At 37.5% G+C, this 21,983-nt stretch overlaps 1 protein-coding gene across 5 annotated transcripts in view; it reads right to left on the reverse strand.

Annotated features, from left to right (window-relative positions):
- Positions 1-21,983, reverse strand: part of HMCN1 (hemicentin 1) — a 467,709-nt gene that overhangs the window by 32,095 nt on the left and 413,631 nt on the right. For 4 of the 5 annotated variants that reach the window (XM_026509232.4, XM_044387879.3, XM_044387878.3 and 1 more), the window contains exons 84-93: positions 21,847-21,981; positions 21,255-21,445; positions 19,111-19,192; positions 14,765-15,034; positions 13,884-14,054; positions 13,581-13,751; positions 8,076-8,246; positions 7,748-7,918; positions 6,719-6,889; positions 6,377-6,547 (exon numbers count right to left, since the gene is read on the reverse strand). In XM_026509232.4, the coding sequence (XP_026365017.3) occupies positions 6,377-6,547; positions 6,719-6,889; positions 7,748-7,918; positions 8,076-8,246; positions 13,581-13,751; positions 13,884-14,054; positions 14,765-15,034; positions 19,111-19,192; positions 21,255-21,445; positions 21,847-21,981 (1,704 nt within the window). Of the gene's footprint in view, positions 1-6,376; positions 6,548-6,718; positions 6,890-7,731; positions 7,919-8,075; positions 8,247-13,580; positions 13,752-13,883; positions 14,055-14,764; positions 15,035-19,110; positions 19,193-21,254; positions 21,446-21,846; positions 21,982-21,983 lie in introns of those variants that run through there. The other variant, XM_044387880.3, reaches the window with a different exon arrangement.

A 21,983-nucleotide genomic window follows, 5' to 3' on the forward strand; every position in this document is an offset into this window, starting at 1 on the left:
TTTTCCAAAGTGGCTGTACCAACTTGCATTCCCACCAACAGTGTAAGAGGGATCCCCTTTCTCCATACCCTCTCCAACATTTGTTGTTTCCTGCCTTGTCAATTTTTGCCATTCTAACTGGTGTAAGGTGGTATCTCAAGGTGGTTTTGATTTGAATTTCCCTGGTGGCTAATGATTTTGAACATTTTTTCATGTGTCTGTTAGCCATTTGTATGTCTTCATTGGAAAAGTGTCTGTTCATATCTTCTGCCCATTTTTTGATTTGATTATTTGTTTCCCATGTATTGAGTTTGAGAAGTTCTTTGTAGATCTTGGATACCAGTCTTTTATCTGTAGTGTCATTTGCAAATACCTTCTCCCAGTCTGTGGGCTGCCTCTTAGGTTTCTTTGACTGTTTCCTTGGCTGTGCAGAAGCTTTTTATCTTGATGAAGTCCCACAAGTTCATTTTTTCTTTTGTTACTCTTGCCTTTGGAGATGTGTCATGAAAAAAGTTGCTGTGGCCCATGTCAAAGAGGTTGCAGCCTATGTTCTCCTCTAGGATTTTGATGGATTCCTGTCTCACATCAAGGTCTTTCATCCATTTGGAGTCTATCTTTGTGTATGGTGTGAGAAAGTTGTCAAGTTTCATTCTTTTGCATATAGCTGTCCAATTTTCCCAGGACCATTTATTGAAGAGACTGTCTTTTTTCCACTGGATGTGTTTTCCTGCTTTGTCAAAGATTAGTTGCCCATAGAGCCGAGGGTCCATTTCTGGGTTCTCTATTCTGTTCCATTGGTCTATGTGTCTGATTTTGTGCCAGTACCATGCTCTTTGTGATCACAGCTTTGTACTATAGCTTGAAATTCGGCAACGTGATGCCCCCAGCTTTATTTTTCTTTTTCAAAAATTCCTTGGTGATTCGGGGCCTTTTCTGGTCCCATACAAATTTAAGGGCTGTTTGTAAATGGGATGGATTCCCTAATTTCTCTTTCTTCAGTCTCATTGTTTGTGTATAGAAATGCAACTGATTTCTGAGCATTGATTTTGTATCCTGCCACATTACTGAATTGCTCTATAAGTTCTAATAGTTTGGGAGTAGAGTCTTTTGGGTTTTCTATATAGAGTATCATGTCATCTGTGGAGAGAGTTTGACTTCTTCTTTGCCAATTTGGATACCCTTTATCCCTTTTTGTTTTCTGATTGCTGTTGCAAGGACTTCTAGTACTATGTTGAATAATAGTGGCGAGAGTGGGCATCCTTGTCGTGTTCCTGATCTTAAGGGAAAGGCTTTCAGCTTTTCCCCATTGAGAATGATATTCGCTGTAGGCTTTTCATACATGGTTTTTATGAAATTGAGGAATGTACCCTCTATCCCTACACTCTGAAGGGCTTTAATCAGGAAAGGATGCTGTCTTTTGTCAAATGTTTTTTTCTGCATCAATTGAGAGGATCATATGGTTCTTGACTCTTTTCTTATTGATATGATCTATCACACTGATCGATTTGCAAATGTTGAACCACCCTTGCATCCCAGAGATGAATCCCACTTGGTCTTGATGGATAATTCTTTTAATGTACTGTTGGATCCTATTAGCTAGGATCTTGTTGAGAATTTTGGTGTCCATATTCATCAGGGAAATTGGTTTGTAATTCTCCTTTTTGATGGGGTCTTTGCCTGGTTTGGGGATCAAGGTAATATTGGCCTCATAGAATGAGGTTTGTAGTTTTCCTTCTGTTTCTATTTTTTGAAACAGCTTTAGGAGAATAGGTATTATTTCTTCTTTGAATGTTTGGTAGAATTCCCCAGGGAATCCGTCAGGCCCTGGACTCTTGTTTTTGGGGAGGTTTTTGATCACTGCTTCAATCTCTTCATAATTAATCGGTCTGTTTAAATAATCAATTTCTTCCTGTTTCAGTCTTGGTAGTTTATAGGTTTCCAGGAAGGCATCCATTTCTTCCAGGTTGTTTAATTTATTTGCATAAAGCTGTTGATAAAAGTTTCTAATGATCCTTTCTATTTCATTGGTGTTGGTTGTGACCTCTCCCCTTTCATTCATAATTTTATTAATTTGGGTCCTTTCTCTATTCTTCTGAATAAGACTGGCCAGTGGCTTATCGATCTTATTTATTCTTCCAAAGAACCAGCTTCTAGTTCTGTTGATCTGCTCTACTGTGCTCCTAGTTTCTAATTCATTGATCTCTGCTCTAATCTTGATCACCTGCCTTCTTGTGTGTGGGTTAGGCCTGTTCTTCTGTTCCAGCTCCAGCTTCTTGAGGTGAGAATATAAAAACTGCATTTTAGATTTTTCTATTCTTTTGAGTGAGGCTTGGATGGCTATGTATTTTCCCCTTAAGACCACCTTTGCAGTGTCCCATAGGTTTTGGACTGATGTGTTTTCATTTTCATTGGTCTCCAAAAATTGTTTAAATTGATTTTTAATTCCCTGGTTTACCCAATCATTCCTGAGCAGGATGGTTCTTAGTTTCCAAGTGTTTGAGTTTCTTCCAAAATTTTTCTTGTGATTGAGTTCCAGTTTCAAATCATTGTGGTCTGAGAATATGCAGGGAATAATCTAAGTCTTTTGGTATTGGTTGAGACCTGTTTTGTGACCCAGTATATGGTCTATTCTGGAGAAAGTTCCATGAAAAGAATGAGTATTCTGTTGTTCTGGGGTGTAGTTTTCTTTCTTTTTTTTTTTTTTTAAATTTTTAATACATAAAAATACAAAAATTAAAATTACTCATTACCCTTAACAGCATATCACTGTTACTATTTTCATTATTTTTCCTGTATTTTGTGTATGTTTGTATGTCTTTTGTGTATGTATTTTTTTTAATTTAATTTTGTTTTATTTTGGGGTTTTTTTATGTAAAGTTCAATGATTCATTAGTTGCTTATAACACCCAGTGCACCATGAAATATGTGCCCTCCTTACTACACATCACCAGCCTATCCCATTCCCCCACCCCCCTCCCCTCAGAAGCCCTCAGTTTGTTTCCCAGAGTCCATAGTCTCTAATGCTTCATTCCCCCTTCTGATTACCCCCCCTTTCTTTATCCCTTTCTTCTCCTACCGATCTTCCTAGTTCTTATGTTCCATAGATGAGAGAAACCATATGATAATTGTCTTTCTCTGCTTGATTTATTTCACTTAGCATTATCTGGGGTGTAGTGTTCTATATATATCTATGAGGTCCATCTGGTCCAGTATGTCATTCAAAGCTCTTGTTTCTTTGTTGATTTTCTGCTTAGGTGATCTGTCTATTGCTAAGAGTGGAGTGTTGAGGTCCCCTACTATTAACGTATTATTATCTATATGTTTCTTTATTCTGGTTACGAGTTGGCTTGTGTATCTAGCTGCTTCCCTGTTGGGGGCATAGATATTTATAATTGTCATATCCACTTGTTGGATACATCCTTTAAGAATAATATAGTGTCCTTCTGTATTTCTAACAACAGTCTTTAGTTTAAAATCTAATCTGTCTGATATGAGAATTGCTACTCCAGCTTTCTTTTGAGGTCCATTGGTATGAAAAATGGTTTTCCATCCTTTCACTTTCAGTCTGGATGTATCTTTAGGTTCAAAATGAGTCTCTTGTAGACAGTGAATGGATGGGTCATGTCTTTTTGTCCAATCTGCAACCATGTGGCATTTATGGGAGCATTTAGGCCATTCACATTGAGAGTGATTATTGAAAGATATGATTTTAATGTTGTCATGTTGCCTGTGAAGTCTTTGTTTCTATAGATTGTAAATTTCTGTTCTGTATCACTCTTGGGGCCTTTTTACTTTTATAGAACCCCCCTTAATATCTCATGTAGGGCTGGTTGGTGGTTACAAATTCCTTCAGTTTCTGCTGATCCTGGAAGGTCCTTATCTCTACATCAATTCTGAATGACAGCCTTGCTGGATAAAGGATCCTTGGCTGTATGTTCTTCTCACATAGAGCTTTGAAAATACCCTGCCAACCCTTCCTAGCCTGCCAGGTCTCTGTAGACAGGTCTGACATTATTCTGGTATTTTTCCCTCTGTACGTAAGGATTTTCTTCCCCCTGGCCACTTTCAATACTGTATCCTTGGATCTAATATTTGCGAATTGCACTATGATGTGATGTGGTGTAGGTCTGTTGTCATTGACCTTGGGAGGGGTCCTCTTTGCCTCTTGGACAAGAATGCCTGTTTCCTTTGCCAGATTAGGGAAGTTCTCATCTACAATTTGTTCAAATATCTCTTCTAGACCTCTCTCTCTCTCCACCCCCTCGGGGATGCCGATGATTCTGACATTGGAACGTTTCATTGAGTCAGTAATCTCCTGTAATCTACATTCTTGAGATTGGATTTTTTTAAGCCAAGTTTCTGTTTTAACTTTCTCTTCTACCATCCCATCTTCCAATTCACTAATTAGTTCTTCTGCCTCATTTACCCTGGCCGTCAGAGCATCTAGTTTTGACTGCGTTTGATTCATAGCATTTTTAATTTCTGCCAGTTCACTCTCATTTCCGCCATTAGAGATTCTATATTCTCGTTACTATTTTTGTTAATATTTTTTTCAAGTCTACACATCATCTTGACCATTGTTACTCTGAACTCCATTTCTGACAATTTGGTTATATCCATATCCATCAGTTCTGTGGCAGAGGTCACAGACTCATTATCTTTTCTTTGCTGGGGGCGATTTCTCCTCCTCATCATTCTGATGAGGAGAGGTTGCGGGGATGCTCAGAGCCCAAACTATTGACTAGTAGCCAGGCAGTGTGCACTTGTTTTATAGGGACCTTAGGGATGTGGGCTTCTTGATTTTTCAGCCTGCCTTCTGGGGGGAGGGGCCTGCCGTGCTTATATTCAGGCAACCCTGTTTGGGTAGAGTCACCCTCTCCCCTGCAAGGGGGAGTGGGGGTGAGCATAATGTGAGCTGGTATTTCTGGGCTTTTGTCCTCTGGCGGCTTTCCCTGGCGGTTTGCTGTGACTCTTCCGAGAGTCAGAGCAGCAGTGGCCGTATCCTAGCCTCTGTCTCAGAACAGAGAGATCGAAGTCCGCTCTCCACTGAGCTGTCCTGGCCACTTTAACTCTGTTTCTGTCGGTGCTGCCAAAAACCTTACAGCGTCCCGGGATGTGCACCCCACAGCCGGTGTCCCAGCCCTCACTTCCAGGGCCGGCACGTCTCTGTCCCTTGTGCTTCTAATACCGCTAGCTGCCCCTGCCCGTGCTCCCGAGCTCCGTTTCAGTGTGGTTCACTCGCACTCCAGAGCACCGGTTTTCAGTCTGGTCGCGCACGCTCTCCCGAGCTCCCGGTATCAGTCCAGTTCCAGTGTGTGCTGTGGAGCTCCAGTTTTCAGACTGGTCGTGCGCATTCCCCGGCTCACGGTCTCAGTCTGCTCTCTCACGGGTGCCGGTCCGTGAGTCCGGCCCACTCCCCAGTGCAAGTGGCTACTGCTTCCCAGCGGCCAAGCGCGGTGTCTCCCTCTCCCTTCGGTTCATCCTCTGATAACTGTGTGCGGATTCATGGCTCCCCACTTCGTACCTCAATATTCAGCACTGGAGATGTTTGTTTGTAGAGATCCAGATGTATCTTCCTGAGTCTCAGGCTGATTCCGTCGGTTTTCAGGATGGTCTGGTAGATATCCAGCTCGACTCAGGGGACCAGCTGAAAAAAGGGTCCCCGACTCCTCCACCATCTTTTCTCCTCCTTGCAGAAAGTGGTCGCTTTTCTGTTCATAGAGTTTCTGCAACTCTTTTCTTGCATTCATAGGTATTCAGAATGGTTTGGTAGCTCTCTAGCTGAATTCCTGGGACCAGATGAACTTTAGGTCTCCTGCTCCTCCGCCACCTTGGAACGAAACTCTTCATTTGACCATTTTGACCTTGGTTCTCTAGTCTCCAAAGGAGCTTGTGTCCCAGGACTCAAGAGATATCTCCTAGTTCTGGGTAGCTAATTGGGGTCCTTCTGCCACTGGGGTCCTTGTACCCATCACTGAATAACATCCCTTAGATGAACAATACCCCTTGACAGTGACCTGTAGCAAGGCGCAGGAGCTACAAAATGTCTCGATTAAAACTAGAACTGTCACCATGCCTACATGTTAGAACCTCCAAACCCCTGGTAGTCAGTTGACACGTTGACAAGATATGTTGAACAGTTGACTGATAGACACTCATCCTTTTAGCTTGTCTAGATCCTGCAAATCTCTTCATGTAACTCTTCTCTCTCACTCTGCCAAATGAGCCTTCCTGATTTTCAGGGACATTTTATTTCTAAAGCACCCTTAAGGCTTTGGGAAGTTCAGTGGTATCTTAGCACTTTAACAATGTGAAACTGTTCTTTAATTTTCTAATCTGCAGGAAGGCTATAAATAAGCTAACAATGGTTCCACCAAATTCTAACTTAGTTGCTCACCTGGACATGGTTGCATATTGCATCTGGACACCTGAGTAGCATCTCCTGGACAGGGCCTCCCACTTTTAGATGGCACTGGATTGTTGCACAGCCGTCTTCGAGTCTTTTCACCTCCTCCACAAGAGGCAGAGCACTGGCCCCAATTATGCCAGTTTCCCCAACTTCCATCCACTGTGAACAAGAATGGAATAGCCAATATTAGCCCACTGGTTTTAAAATCTACAGTTCAGGTAACCTTACCTATACAAGCCTCATTTTACGATCTGAAATGATGGGGCTAGCTACAATGAGCACTAAGTGAAATGCCTTACTTATTCTACTGCCAGGAGTTGGGGGGCTCACCAGGACACATGTCAGTGTTGCACCTCTGGATCTGGGAGTCTGGCCCCCCACAAGCTCTTCCACCGTTGGAGGGATGAGGGTTATCACATGTGCGGTACCGCCGCATCTGTCCCCCGTTGCATGTCCGGCTGCACATTCCCCAGCCACTCCAAGGACTCCAGTTACCATGAGCTACAACAGAGAACCATTGGAGAGGTGCTAAACAATGACATTCATCCAAAAAGTACAGTAAGACTCTTCCCAGGAACTGAAAAGAAATATACAAATCTATGAATAGGCAACTTTTTTTTTTTAAAGATTTTATTTATTTATTCGACAGATATAGAGACAGCCAGCGAGAGAGGGAACACAAGCAGGGGGAGTGGGAGAGGAAGAAGCAGTCTCCCAGCAGAGGAGCCTGATGTGGGGCTCGATCCCATAACGCCGGGATCACACCCTGAGCCGAAGGCAGATGCTTAACCGCTATGCCATCCAGGCGCCCCTGAATAGGCAACTTCTGAAGGCAGTTGGTTTAGCTGTTATTCTGACTAGAAACTGGGTATACATTCCAGTCATTGAGAAATTCCATTTAATCTACATCTATTGAGTCTCACAGTATTCCAGGAGCTGAAGGATATGAATGACACAAGATCTCTGCTCTTGATGAGTCAAGACTATAAAATCCAGATACAGTGGATTTAGATGCTGTTAAGGTCTTAAAATCTAGCTTGGTGACTGAATTAAGGCAAAGAGCCACCTCCTTGCCTCTGTAAAGACATCAGCAACACCATTAACAGTAGGTATGTAAGGGTGCCCTTGTCCTTGCACGCCGCAGCTAGTCCTAGAGAGGGAATGAAATAGGACACAGCTCTTGCCTATATAAATCAATTACATCTATGGTATACAGACATGATAGCAACTGTACAACACTTTGATATTCTAAACCAAAGGTAGATGAATCAAGTAACAGTATATTATAACTTTAAGGACTTAAGGTCATAACAAAACTTTAAGGAAGTATAATGTTGACTCACTATTTCCAACACTCACTTGGACAAGGGTCATTATTGCAAAAATCACTCTGGACATCACTCCCTTCACATCTGTTGCCTCCGTATTGGGCGACAGGATCAGAGCACTCCCTTGTTCTCTGTCTGGCACCTCCTCCACAGGACACAGTACAGGCACTCCAACTGGTCCAAGTTGCCCACTTGCCATCAACTGGATTAAGGGAAAACATATGTGCTCTGTTACTATAATACTCTGAGCATTGTTAGGTTGGGTGATATTCTTATTGACATTGATTCTTACTGACATACTACTTGGATAAGAGGTAGATGTCAATTTATTAAGGGTAAAAACATTGAATTTCTCTTACCTGGACAGTGTCTTTCATTACAAACTTGCATCTGTGTTTCTGCCCCATCACAATAGGATCCATCAAATGATGGTGGTGGATTATTGCACAGTCTTGTCCTTATCTGGGTGCCTTTACCACAACTTTCGCTGCATGCACTCCAAGGCTGCCAAGTGCTCCATGCTCCGGGAACTACAAATATCCCAAGAGACAGATTTGCAAGTCACAGAACCACATTTGTTAAATAAACAAAATTATACAAGTAAATTAACTCAGTAATAAGTTAAATTAGCCTGGAATCTAAAATAATTGAAATTGAACCAAAGGAAACATAAATAATGTTCCTTCTTTCTCCTTCTGGTTAGATTTTCATGGGAATTAGTGTTTATAGGAAAATTCAGAAGGCTACCGAATGCCAAAATGAATGCTTACAATTATCCAAAGGGACTATTTTATTAAAATAGAATATAATCAAACTACCATATATAAACATAATCTAAGTTTAAAAATCCTAGATAAGCATTTGTTTGTGTTTTATGCTCTGGGAAAAGTGGAAGGAACCAGAAGCTTAGGAGAAAGGCTGTATAACAGATCTAGATGCAATTATAGACAATACAAATGTTTCCATAATGATAACTTGCACTCTAAACTCAAGACCACATCTTTAAGCCTGAAACAGTTTCATGTTTAAAAATACACTTGGATCCTTCAACAACATGATGATTTGCACAGTTCTAAGTCCTTGAAAAATTGTCTCCATTACATAATGTTCAATTAAAAGTTCTGAATAACATACTCACCTGCTTCCTAAACACCAAAAATTTGACCAGTAGTTTCCAAGGAGTGATATTAAGGCCTTCCTTTTGGTAACTAACATATTACACCATCTAACTACAAGACTGAAACAACCTTGTGTTTCCTACCAGGTGCACGGGCTAAGAATCAACATTATGGTTTCTCTCATGTGTAAGTCAGTATCAAGTGATATTTTTGTTTTAAGGGTACTTTCTAGAAATGGGGCTCATAAAATATGTTTTTGTGGTCACCTAGTTAAACCAAGATATGAATCAAAATAGGGCCTTAAGGTCAGTGTCTAAATATTCTCTTAACGCAACCTATCAGACACCAAAAGAATTAGTTGACAACCAAATAATGAAATTATCATTTGGCTGCTTTGTTTAGAAAATAGTTTGGAACACACCTTATATTTTCTTTCAATTAACTATTTTCTAGTTGAGTTTATGACATATCCGTGTAATAGACAAGCACAGTCACACAAATTTATTTTAGAGGACAAGAATTTGGACTAAAAAGCATTTGACTAACCCTAAAAAGAAAAAAAGAAAGAAAGAAAGAAAAAAGAAAGAACAAAGCCTTTAAATAGAAGACAGATATTACTCAAAACTACTTCTTTATTAATTTGGATTACTGATGTATGGACTATGTGATTGAAAAAATAGTCTGCTATTCTAGTTATTTTAATACATCCAATGTTCAAGGCTGTTGGTTAACAAAAACCCACTGATGTGTTTTTTTTAATTGGAGGATTAAAATTGGGTGATGCTTATTCATTTATTATCTGTGTAGTTTCTATTACATATGCATAGAGGTGTTTATCTGAAGACCTTTAATTTTTTTTAAATCAATACAGAACACCTCAACCAGAATTTAATTTAATGACATAATATGTGGTACAGTTAAAATGTTTCTTTTATATGAATGAAATGAAAAGAAAAAAGTTGGAATGATAATATAAACCAGATAAAGCATCAAACATTGTGGTGTATAAATAATACAAAAGAAAACAACTATGGAGGAATCAGTATGTAAGAAAAATGCAAAGTGTAATAGATAAATGTGTTGCTACACTAAGTTACAATTCTGAGTCTAGAGAAGCAACATAGCATTGTGCTTAGGAGGAGGGACTCTGGACCTAAGCAAGAATCTTACTATTGTACTGTACTATTCTTGCAAGTTTTCTGTAAGTTTGACAGTACTAAGAATAAATTCTTTCTAAAAAGAGTCAAATTCTGTGAAGCAAAAACTAATAGAACTACAAAAAAAAAAAAAAAAGCCCAAAACCCAGATGAATCCACTATAATATTTGGAAACACTAACACCCCTTTATCACAAATGCACAGATGTAGCAGGCAGAAAACCAGTAAGGAAATAGTTGAACTCAACATCACCATTAGTCAACCGGATATAATTAAACATTTACAGGCTATGCCATCCAACAACAGCAGAATGCCCATTCTTCTCAAGCTCACCTGCAACATTCACCCAGACAGAACACATTCTGGGTCATAAAAGACATCTTTAACAAATTCAAAAGAATAGAAATCATATATTTGCTCTCAGACTACAGTGGAATTAAGAGAATCAGTAACAGAAAGATAACTGGAAAACCCTTACATATGTAGAGATTAAACAACGCATTTCTAAATGATACATAGGTCAAAGAAGAAATCTCAAGAGAAATTAAAAATATTTTGAACTAAATGGAAATGAAAGCACACTTATCAAAATTTTTGGGATGCAGCAAAAGCAGTGCTAGGAGGAAAATTTATAGCACTGCATGCATATATTAGAAAAGAAAGATCTAAATCAATCACCTAAGTTTACACCTCAGGAAACTAGAAGAAGAAAAAGTTAAATCCAAAGTAGGCAGAAGAAAAAAAAAAAAAAAGAATTAGAGCAGAAATCAGTGAAATTGACAAAAGGAAATCAATAGATAAAATCAATGAAATCAAATGCTGGCTCTTTGAAAATATCAATAAAGTCAATAAGCATCTAGCCAGAGGAAGAAAAAGAGAAATTGAGGACACAAATTACTAGTATCAGAAATGAAAGAAAGGTATAACTATGGATCCTATGAACATTAAAAAGTTAATAAAATGATACTATGAATACTCTATGCTCAAATTTGATACCCTCGATGATATGGACCAACTCCTTAAAAGATACAATTTGCCAAAACTTGCACAAAAAGAAACAGACATCTGAATAAGCCTGTATCTACTAAAGAAATTGAATCAAAATTAATAACTTTCCAAAACAGAAAGCACTATTTCAGATGGGTTCACTGCTGAATTTTTCCAAACATTTAAGGAAGAAATTATACCAATTCTTTACTATCTCTTTCAGAGGGCAGAACAGGATTACTTTCTAACTTATTCTATGAGGCCAGCATTTCCCTAATACCAAAACCAGACAGACATTGAGAACTATGAAAAGAAAATAAAACTATGGTCAATTTCTCTCATGAACATAGATGAAAAAATCTTCAACAAAATATTAGCAAGTTGATTACAACAATGTATAAAAAGAAAATCCTTCTTATCCCTAAGATTCTGACATACCCCTGGATGAGAAAGGTTTTCTTAGGCTACTTACTCATTTTGCAATGGTATGATGATAAATTTAACAACCACCTCTCAGGAAGTAGGGAGGGAAACTGATTTGTAGCATCATGGTGTAAATGCTTCCAAAAGTGTAAATGGTCCCACTATGGTCTGTGCCCAGCTAGCAATATGATGCCACTAAACTTTCAACTAGAAAGAGATACATGTTTTCATTTCTTGGCCCGAGGATACCACTGACATTATGCCAAAACAATAGTTAAATTCAATTAATTTAGGGACTGGGGAATAACTAGAGAAACAAAGCTGCTCTAATCAGGTGTTCTGTCTCTCTTGACTTTGATATATTATGCTACTATAATCAGCTTTCTAATTCTTTAAGATTAGAACAGTTTTGGCTTTGGCTAATTTTTTTTTAAGATTTCATGACAGTATTTTATTTACATTTACTAATGCAATGTAAGTTCTTTTTTTTTAGCATTCTTTTATTTATTTATTTATTATTTATTTATTTATTTTAATAATAATTTTTATTATGTTATGTTAGTCACCATACAGTATATCCTTGGTTTTTGATGTAGTGTTCCATGATTCATTATTTGTGTATAACACCTGGTGCACCATGCAATATATTCCCTCCTTAATACCCATCACCAGCCTATCCCAGTCCCCCACCCCCCTCCCATCTGAAGCCCTCAGTTTGTTTCCCAGAGTCCATAGTCTCTCATGGTTCTGGAGGAGATTATGCTAAGTGCAATGTAAGTTCTGAACTGCAAATCAAGATACCCAGGATCTAAGCAAATTCGCTTAGGAATCAGATGGACCTGGATTCAAATGCTTGATTCGCTTTTTACTAGCCATGTGATGTGAGTGAATTATCATCTATTTCTATTTTCTGAATCTTGGTTTCTTCACTTATATGATAGGATGCAATACCCAGTGTACTGAATATCTATTTTATTTTGGTCTGTCAGCATCCCCCTACCCCCTTCTTTTAAACCATTTCAGCTAAGGCGTCTCTCCCAGGTATGCTCTATCACTGCAGCTCTTGGGGTTTGTTCAGTATGCTTATCAATATCCGAATGATATTATCTATTTATCATTCCAACTGGAGCAGTTAAAACAATGCCTTGAGCACAGAGTGGGTGCTCAATAAATATTTGTTGTATAAATGAATGAGTAAATGAGTGAATTAATGAACGACCAGACACTTCTATTCCATATGATTTCTTTCTGGCTGTCCAACAAGAAGCCTGCCCCTCTTGACACATGGTGGGTAGGTAGCTCAAACCAGTTATCCGAGTATCTGGACTTAGCTGAGTTCAGAGGTGAGCATGGGACCCGAACAAAATCAAACAGAGCTCCTTTTCAGAGGTTGATAGGAGTTCTGACAGAGAGAGCAAGACTCTTTTATTCTGAGTCCTTAGATTATAAGGCCCCTGTGAGCCAGTAGCTGACAGCAGTCATTTTTTCCACTGCATGGAAAGAGTATAAAGGACAATAAAGCCAAAGAGAGGGAAGCAGAGATGAGAGATGGAAAACATGCTAGTAAAAACACTGGCCAAATCCCTGAATTCAATCAGACCTGAAAGTAGAATCTTCTACTTAAGCTTTTAGGTTTGGTTTCTGTTGCCTTAATCTGAAAGAGCCCTAAAATACCTATGTTGTAGAGTTGTTTTACAAAGTAAAAAACAGCATGTACGTAAAGCACCTAGCATGATTCCTAGAACATTACAGGTGTTTAGCGAATTGTTGCTATTATTATCTTAGCCCTTCCAAATTGTGTGTTCTGGGAAAGTTTTTAAATACCTTAGACTTCATTTTTTTTTTTACCTGAAAATGAATAGCTGCATTAGATATTAAGGTCCTTATTACTTCTAAAATTCTATGATTTTGTGAACACTTATGTTTTCTTTACATGATTAAAAATACACCACAGTTTGTGTAACATAAAGATATTCAACTAAATCAGGAATTTTACTTAACATTGATTAATGCCATACTCTTCATAACTTTATCAATAAGACAGAACAAATAACACAGAGGATGAGTATAGTCCAGGGTAGAGGCCATGACATCTTTTTACAGCAAAGAAGAAAAGGTAATTATAACCCCTTTACTGGAGTTAAAAATAGCCAACTTTTGCTCATCAGTGGATTCTCACCTGGGCAGGGCCTAATGTTGCACATGATTATTTCTACTGCATTTCCTTCACATGGTCGCCCACCATATTGAGCTGATGGATTATTGCAAGTTCTGGTCCTGGTTTGGTTGCCACGTCCACAACTCCTTGTGCATTCTTCCCAAGGGCTCCATTCTGACCAACTACCATCCACTATACAAAGGTGAAACATTACACTGTCAGATACTTTGCAATTTAAAGCATTAACACTGAGACAATCCATAGTTAGGGAACAGAGATGAATATCTGTTGAACATGTGCCTATCTGTTGACTAAAAAGTATACCTGGACACAGCTTACGTTGACAGTTTTGCATTTCTGAATCTGACCCTTGGCAAGGCTTCCCACCATTGGCTGGAAAGGGGTTGTTGCAAAGACGACTTCTCTTTTGGATGCCTTTTCCACAGGTGACACTGCAGGCTCTCCATGTAGACCACTGGGAATATCCGCCGTGAACTGCAAATAAAACATTGTACTTTGTCTCTGTGTTTGTAAACAACAAAACATAAATTGAATTTCATTCATGCACCAGGTTTAGAACTGAATCTATAATTGCTGAACAACTGCTTGTGGATGCTCTCCTTGACGGTAAAATTAAAATCTATACAGGAAAGAAGAATTTCAAATAGTTAACTACAGTTTCTTCCCGGCTCCAATCTTGACTCACATGGACATGACTGCTGAGAGAGTGAGAGACCCAGAAGTTCAAATACTGCTTATATTTTGGATATGTCATTCTTTAAAGAAAAATAAATGCATTGATTTCTGAGAATAAATTTGACTTAGTTTTGAATCAAAACTTCAGTTTGGGATTTTGAATTATTAGCTTGGTAGTTTAGTGCTCTAATCAGTATTGTTTTATTCTCTCCAGTCTGTAAATAATGTGATTTTTGTTCTATCTCCACAATCTAGAAGTATCTTAAGGGTAAAGGAGACTTAGACTAAGATGCTTAATAATTTTTATGATTCGGGTTGCCCCAGGTGCTATATATTTATTTATTTATTTTTAAAGTTTGTTTATTTTTTTTTAGTAATCTCTACACCCAACATGGGGTTCGAACTCGCAGCCCTGAGATCAAGAGTCACATGCTCTTCCAATTGAGCCAGCCAGAGTAATAGTACCTCCGGGTGCTATTTAATATAAGTATCCCTCTGATCACACTCACCCTGGACTGTGACTGGCACTCTGACAAGGACAGAACCCATCAAGTTTCGAGCAACACATTCATATTCAGACGTATCTTCTTTCTGAGCAGCAGCAATATGTAATGAGTTGTTGGGCAACACATTAACTCGGTCATCCCAGGGGATAGAGTGCCCTTGACGGGACCATGTAATGGTTGGATGAGGCTCTCCAGTTGCCTGACAATTCAGTATGATTTTGTCACCAGCATTAATAACAGTTTCTACTGGCTCAAGAGTGATAATAGGAGGACCTACAGGAAAAAGAACACAGTGCTTCTTAGTTTTTGTAAAGTTATAGAACATTTTTATTAATATTCTAGAGTAACATTATTTTTAAAAAAATTAGGCTGATTTGTTTGTAAAACACTGTAGTTTCTCAACTACTAAGGTTGCAATGGCCACTGGTAGACTTTTCATAGCTCTGTCTTACTTACTAAATGTTCAAAATTTTAAACCCCTAAACGGATTAGCCTACAGCATGGGCTGTGCAGTCATACTTTCCAGGTTCAAGCTCTGCTTCTGTTCCTTAGGACCTCTCTGAGCATTTGTATCCCAGAGAATTCTTGTTAAGACTCCACTAAGATGATGTAAGCCTAACTCCCTGACAGGGGAAGCACATAATATTATTAGTACTATTGTTGTTATAATTGTTTTTGTCTTTTACATGGTGAACATTCACTTCTTTCCTTTACATCACTTTTTGAGGTAAAGAGTCATTATTAACTTTTTCTTTCATAACTGGTCATCATTCATATATTCAATAAACATGTATTGAGAGCCTACTATTTGCCAGGCATTGCGTTAGATGCCAAGGGTACAGAGATAATAGATATAACTTCTATCTCAAGGAGTTCACAGTGTGCTGATAAGACAGGTGAGTGATTAATTATTTAGCTGTTCTATAATATAGCTATAGAATTTAGTAATGGAATAGGTAGAATAATATTTAGTACAGAATAGGTAAATATGTGGTAATACAGAAGCATAAACAATAGTAACTTAATAGATCAAACAGAGGCATTCACTGAAAATGGAGAGCAAAAGGAAGATATTCAAGAATCATTAAGAAAGAAATAACAGAATTTTGTCATTGAATTGAGAGGAACTGACAACTAAAGGATCTGACTTGGACAATATAGTGCAGCTTGAGCAGTTCAGTAGGACATAGGTATCTCCGGGGACATTCATGTAGATATGTCTAGATGATAAGAGAATATCCCTATCTGCAGCTCAGAAGAGATACGGGCTAGAAATATAGATCTGTGAGTCCTTCACAAGTGGATAAGATTGCTTTGGAAGTGATTCTAAAATGAGAGGAAGAGGGCCAAAGACAGAAAATATTACAACATCATTATTTAAGAGATGAACAGAAGACAAGCCCATACAATGATCTTAAGAACCAATCACTGAGGTAGGAAGAAAATCAAGAGAGAATGGTATCCTGGCAATCAAAGGAAGGAGCTTCAAGAAGGGGGGAGAGGTTGACAGTATCTATAGTAGATCATAGCTGCTCAAGTAAAGTTGGAAAAAATGTAAAAGTAGCTGTATATAAACACTGGCAGAATGTTTATCCTGGTCTACAGTGTCAAGAAAGAATATGAGACTTCATGGAGAAGATGAAGCTTGAACTGGATTTTCAAAAATGGGTGATATTATGTATAGAAGAAGGGAGTCTACTTGGAGAGAAGGAAATAGCATGGAGATGGATTTAGCTTTGAACGGATGGTTCACCCCAGACAGCAGCAGCATACAAGGTTTTAAACATTTATTTAATCAGAAATGGGTTCACATTTGAATAGGTAAGCAAAGAGGAGCCTGTATATTCTTGAAAGGTGAAAGCTGTGATATAGGGGGCTTGAACTGAACAGTGGAATGATTTGTTCATGAGAAGTAATGAATATCAGATAATTCAGGGTCATGGCTCCATTTTAGATGGAGAAATATATCTGGAATAATAGAACATAAAAAAAAGTAGAAGTAAAATGTGTTTTGTTGTGACATTAATATGCTAGGATTTTATGTAAAGATATTACTGACATGTTGTCTTTTACAAAAGTAATTATTTCATATGAGGTTTGAACCTCTCAGTATCATTAATGCATTATTCATGTATATGTCCACATCGTCTTACACAATACCTTCTTACTTGATGTTTATACTAACTTTACTCTAGGAACTTTCAGGGCTGGGGCTTTTACTTCTCTCCCAGGGTTCAGATTATATTATGTGTTCAATAAACTGCTGCTGAATAAATTAAATGACTCAGATTAATCATTCAACACGTAAAGATAACATAATGACTAAATGAGCTCATGTTTTCCTTCTACTATGGTCAAAGAAAGTGTCAAATAAAACTCAGAATCTTAACTTCAATACCATATTTGAACATTTCCAGTTGCCCATAAGGCTATAAATTAACTCAACAATAAAATTCCATATGTACATCTTTCATGGTTGAATAAATTCTACCAGTCACATAATGATCAGTTAAATATGAGTACTTTATCTAAATGAAAACATTGCTTCTGGTGCTTTAATTATGATTTTAAACGAATTACATTTTGGTTTTTATATGCCTCATGTACTTGAATCAACTTATTGTCAGTACATGTAAATAAACTAATCTAATGCTGCCTTTCATAAACCAGATCAGAGGAACACTCTTCCAGGAGAGATTAATTATTGTGACGCCCTACCTACATTCACCCAACAAGGAGGGGAGGAAAGTTTCATGAAAATAACATTTATTTGGGAAACATGGCATATTATACCCTTCTCTTGCTGAGTTATAACACATCAACATACTAACATTTCAGGAAAGATCTGTGTAAAGAAACTTGGCAACTAAGCAGGACTTGGCATGTAGTAAGTGCTCTTTATATATTTGATAAATGAATGAACTTGGTTTAATCAATTTTTTCTCAGACTTGTTCAAACATGGAACTCTAATTTTTTCCTAATAACATCTCACAAGGCAATATTGTTTAATAAATATGTACTTTAATAAAACGTTGTCTTAGCAAGATACGGAAACAACCTAAGTGTCTGGTGATGGATGAATGGATAAGGAAAATGAGTATATATATGTATGATGGAATGTTATCCAGCAATAAAAAGGAGGAAATTCTGCCATTTGCAACTGCATGGATGGACCTGGAGGGCATTATGGTAAACTAAGTCAACAGAGATAAATAGGGTATGGTATATCACTTGTATGTGGAATCTAAAAAAAAAAAAAGTTGAATTCAAAAACAGAGTAGATTGGGGTAAATGGGTGATATTGGTCAAAGGACACAAACTTTCACTTATAAGATGAATAAGTTCTGAGTGTATAAGGTATAGCATGGTGACTACAGTTAATAATACTGTACTGTATCCTTGAAACTTGTAAAGTGAGTAGATTGTAAGTGTTCTCACCAAAACAATCAAAACCAAAAAATGGTAACTGCGAAGTGATGGATGTGTTAATAAACTTGATTGTTGCAATCATTTCACAGTGTATATGTATATCAAATTTTCATATTGTACACTTTAAATATATACAGTTCTATCAATTACACCTCAATAAAGCTGGGGGGAAAACACTGTCTTGGATATTTACTAAATATCTATTATTAACTGCTTAATTTTAAAAAGTTAAAGTCTTAGATAATAGTAGTTTAGCAAATAACTGTTAGTAAATGCTAGTCTACAGCTTTTCTCAAAAGTGAATGAAGAAAACATAAATTTTTCCCATTAAATACTGAGCCTATTCACAAAATAAGTCTGTTCACTTAAATTCTCAACCCAATGATGCTATCCTCAGGTCAATCCTGAAGCGGTTCTGGAGACTGTCCTTCTGACGGCTTATACTGAGGTGCCTCATGATGAGCATGACAGTCCTGCCCAGAACACATAATTATTTCATGGACGATTGATAGCAATCAACCTAGAGGACATTTGAATTCATTTACCTTAGTCTTTACTTTTAATACATATTTTTAAAGTGCCACAAAATGATGTTTTTGTAAGCACATTACCAGAACCACGGTAAACTATGTGAAGGGTACTTGATTGAATATATTGCAAACCGACAGAAAGCTCTGCCGCCAAGCAACCACAATCTTGAACTGCATGTGTTAGATAAAACAGAAAAAGTATCTATCCAAAACTGTATCAATCTTATGCTTGATAAAAAATTGCTCTATCAACAGAAGAAAACTAAATTACATACACTCTGAAAGCTACTGATAATACACTTGCTATAAAGTTAAAGAAAATGAACATTCCTCATTAGGCAACATTCCTCCAATCAGGTGTTTACATAGAGTTGAATAAAGCAGCTTACTCTGCAGAGTCAGATTCATGCTGCGCTCCACCACCCCAGCGTCATTGGTAGCTACGCATGTATAATCACCAGCATCTTCATTCTATGGAAATAAGCAGTGTTTTATAAAAACGTGAGCCTGCAGAGCAGGGCAAATAACTTTTTTCACTATGAGGCTCCTATAAAATTTCATTTTTGGAAGGGATTTTCATGGAAGTAGACAGAACTACATATATTTAACTTCATAAATAGGTTAAAAAAAAAGAAAAAGAAGAAGAAAAAAATTCCCAGCCTAAATGTTTTCAAAACAGCCTATTATTGCTCTCTGGGAATAATAATTGCTAGGCAACTGAAGCAAAAATAACATTTTTTATAATCTTCTATCCAAAATTATCTCACTGAAGAAAAATGCCTATGCTATTCTTCCAGATATCTTTTCTCTTTCTTTTCTTTTTTTTTTCTTTTTTCTTTTCTTCTTTCTTTCCCTTCCTTCCTTCCTTCCTTCCTTCCTTCCTTCCTTCCTTCCTTCCTTCCTTCCTTTTTTAGAGAGAGAGAGAGGAGGAGGAGAAGGAGAGAGAGAATCTTAAAGCAGACTCCACTCTCCGCATGGAGCCCAACGTGGCACTCGATCTCACAACCCTGAGATCATGACCTGAGCTGAAATCAAGAGTTGGACACAACTGGCTGAGCCACCCAGGGGCCCCCCTTATTTCAGATACCTTAAAAAGCATTAAAATAATGAGGACAATTAACAAACACTGAGACCTTTCTAATGGGGGTTATTTAAAAAAAATTAAGGGTGGTCCCTATCTAGACAGCGTGAACTTCAGGAGTGAAAGGAAAAACTAACTTACTGATAATGATAAATCACAGAATATAAGTCACAAATTTATAGATATATGGTATAAAAAATAAGTACTCCGCGAGGTTAGATTTGGTGACTAATTAGAGCCACAAATTTTGCTAAAAGTCTTGTGAATAGGAGAATCCATTAATAGAAACACGAAGTCAGAAAGGAGAACTGACTTGCAGGAAGTAGAGGAGGGTGGGAGAAGAAAGACAGATGTTTAATTGCAGGTGTCAATGTATTATCCAGATGGAAATTTTCAATGAGAAACTGTAAATGGAACTTGGAAGAGTTTCAGGGTTGGAGATAAATATTTAAGAATCTGAAATTGTATGGTAAAAATAATTAGTATTAGTATTAACATTGGTGGTATTAGAAGAAGTACCGAGGACTTCAAAAGTAGTAATACTTGTGTAGAGGAAAAGGAAGAACATGGTAATGAAGAAATCTAAGTCTTATTAATGTTACAGCAGCTAAAGGTAGAAATCATCTCAAAATTTAAAGGACAAGGAACAACATCTCATGGTGAAATAAAACCCAGGAGAATGAAAGATTAAGAGTGATTCACTGGATTAGGTGATTAAATATTGTATTTTAATTATTATTTCAATTAATTCAACAATGTGATAAAAAATTACCCATATGTAATCTAGTTGAGAAATTTTAAGATAAAATATCTCATTCACTTCACCCTAAAATTAGAATAACTTAAAGCAACACTCATTTTCTGAATTACTGAAGCTTTTGGAAAGCCTGAAATTGTTATCGGCTTAGTGGTGAAAGCTGCCCTATTATTTATTTGTAATTGTGTTTATAATTCTTCAATTTCCTTGCTCTAATATAAATTTGAGGAAGTTATCTAATGATGCTAAATAATAATAGATCAATGGGAACAAAGCAGCAGAGTTATTTTGTTGCTTGTATTTCTTTGAAAAGGCTAAAAATAATCAATTTGAACCACTGTTTCAGTTTTTCATAAAAACCCACTGATTCAGATTTTATGATTTTTTAAAAAAGATTTTATTTATTTGTTTCAGAGAGAGAGTGAGCACAAGCAGGGGGAGCAGCAGGTAGAGCAGATAGAGGGAGAAGCAGGCTCCCTGCTCAGCAAGGAGCCCAATGTGGGACTTGATCCCAGCACTGTGGGATCATGACCTGAGCCAAAGGCAGTCACTTAACCAACTGAGACACCCAGGCATCCCTCAGAATTTATGATTTAATTAGGAATGCAAGAGAAACTTGTTTCATTCATGGCGTCTATAGAGAGGCATTAATTGTGGAGTTTAAAGTGCCCATTAATAATTTCAGTGTGACTTACTACAGTGCCATAAATGGCCAGGGAGCCATTGACCAGTTGACGGATTCTGTGGTTAATTTCAATATCCACCCCCTTCCTGCTCCATTGGATGGTTGGGGCAGGATCTCCTTTCACTTCACAATTCAAGACTGCATTACCACCAAGTGGTTCAATCCAGTTTGAAGGGTAATCACCTTTGAAGACAGGAGGTTCTGGGAAACAGCAACAGATAATTGTAAGTAAAAGGAAGCTCTGATCATTTCTTTGTGATTTTGACCTAATATTTAGAGAGACAATTTAGTGAAAGGAGAAGCCACTTTTGAACCCCATGAATTTTCAGAATCAACTGCTCATGCTAATCAACCAGATAATTTGATTAGTTTCAGTCATCTAAGCAGATAATTCTGTTTTGTACCAAATGATCTCTTTGCTTACCTACTTTTGAGTTGAACGTTGGTAATTTTTTATTTCTTATGAATTTGCACATCTGTGAAACAGGACTAGATGGATTAATAAACTGAAGTTACAGTGTATTACTACATAATAAGGAAGCAAAATGCAAACTATTCATTATAAATAAATGATAAATTAAAAATAGAGCATGCTTACCTACCTTTCACATAAACAAATCCAATTGCCTTCACAAAACCAACGCTGTTCTCTGCAGTGCACACGTAAGTACCTGAATCCTCTTTTGACACTCTTTCAATAACAAGTTCACTGTGTCCATTAACACTGTCAAAGTGGGCT

This window comes from Ursus arctos, unplaced genomic scaffold (genome assembly GCF_023065955.2).
Source record: "Ursus arctos isolate Adak ecotype North America unplaced genomic scaffold, UrsArc2.0 scaffold_2, whole genome shotgun sequence".
In the NCBI taxonomy this organism is placed as follows: Eukaryota; Metazoa; Chordata; class Mammalia; order Carnivora; family Ursidae; genus Ursus; species Ursus arctos.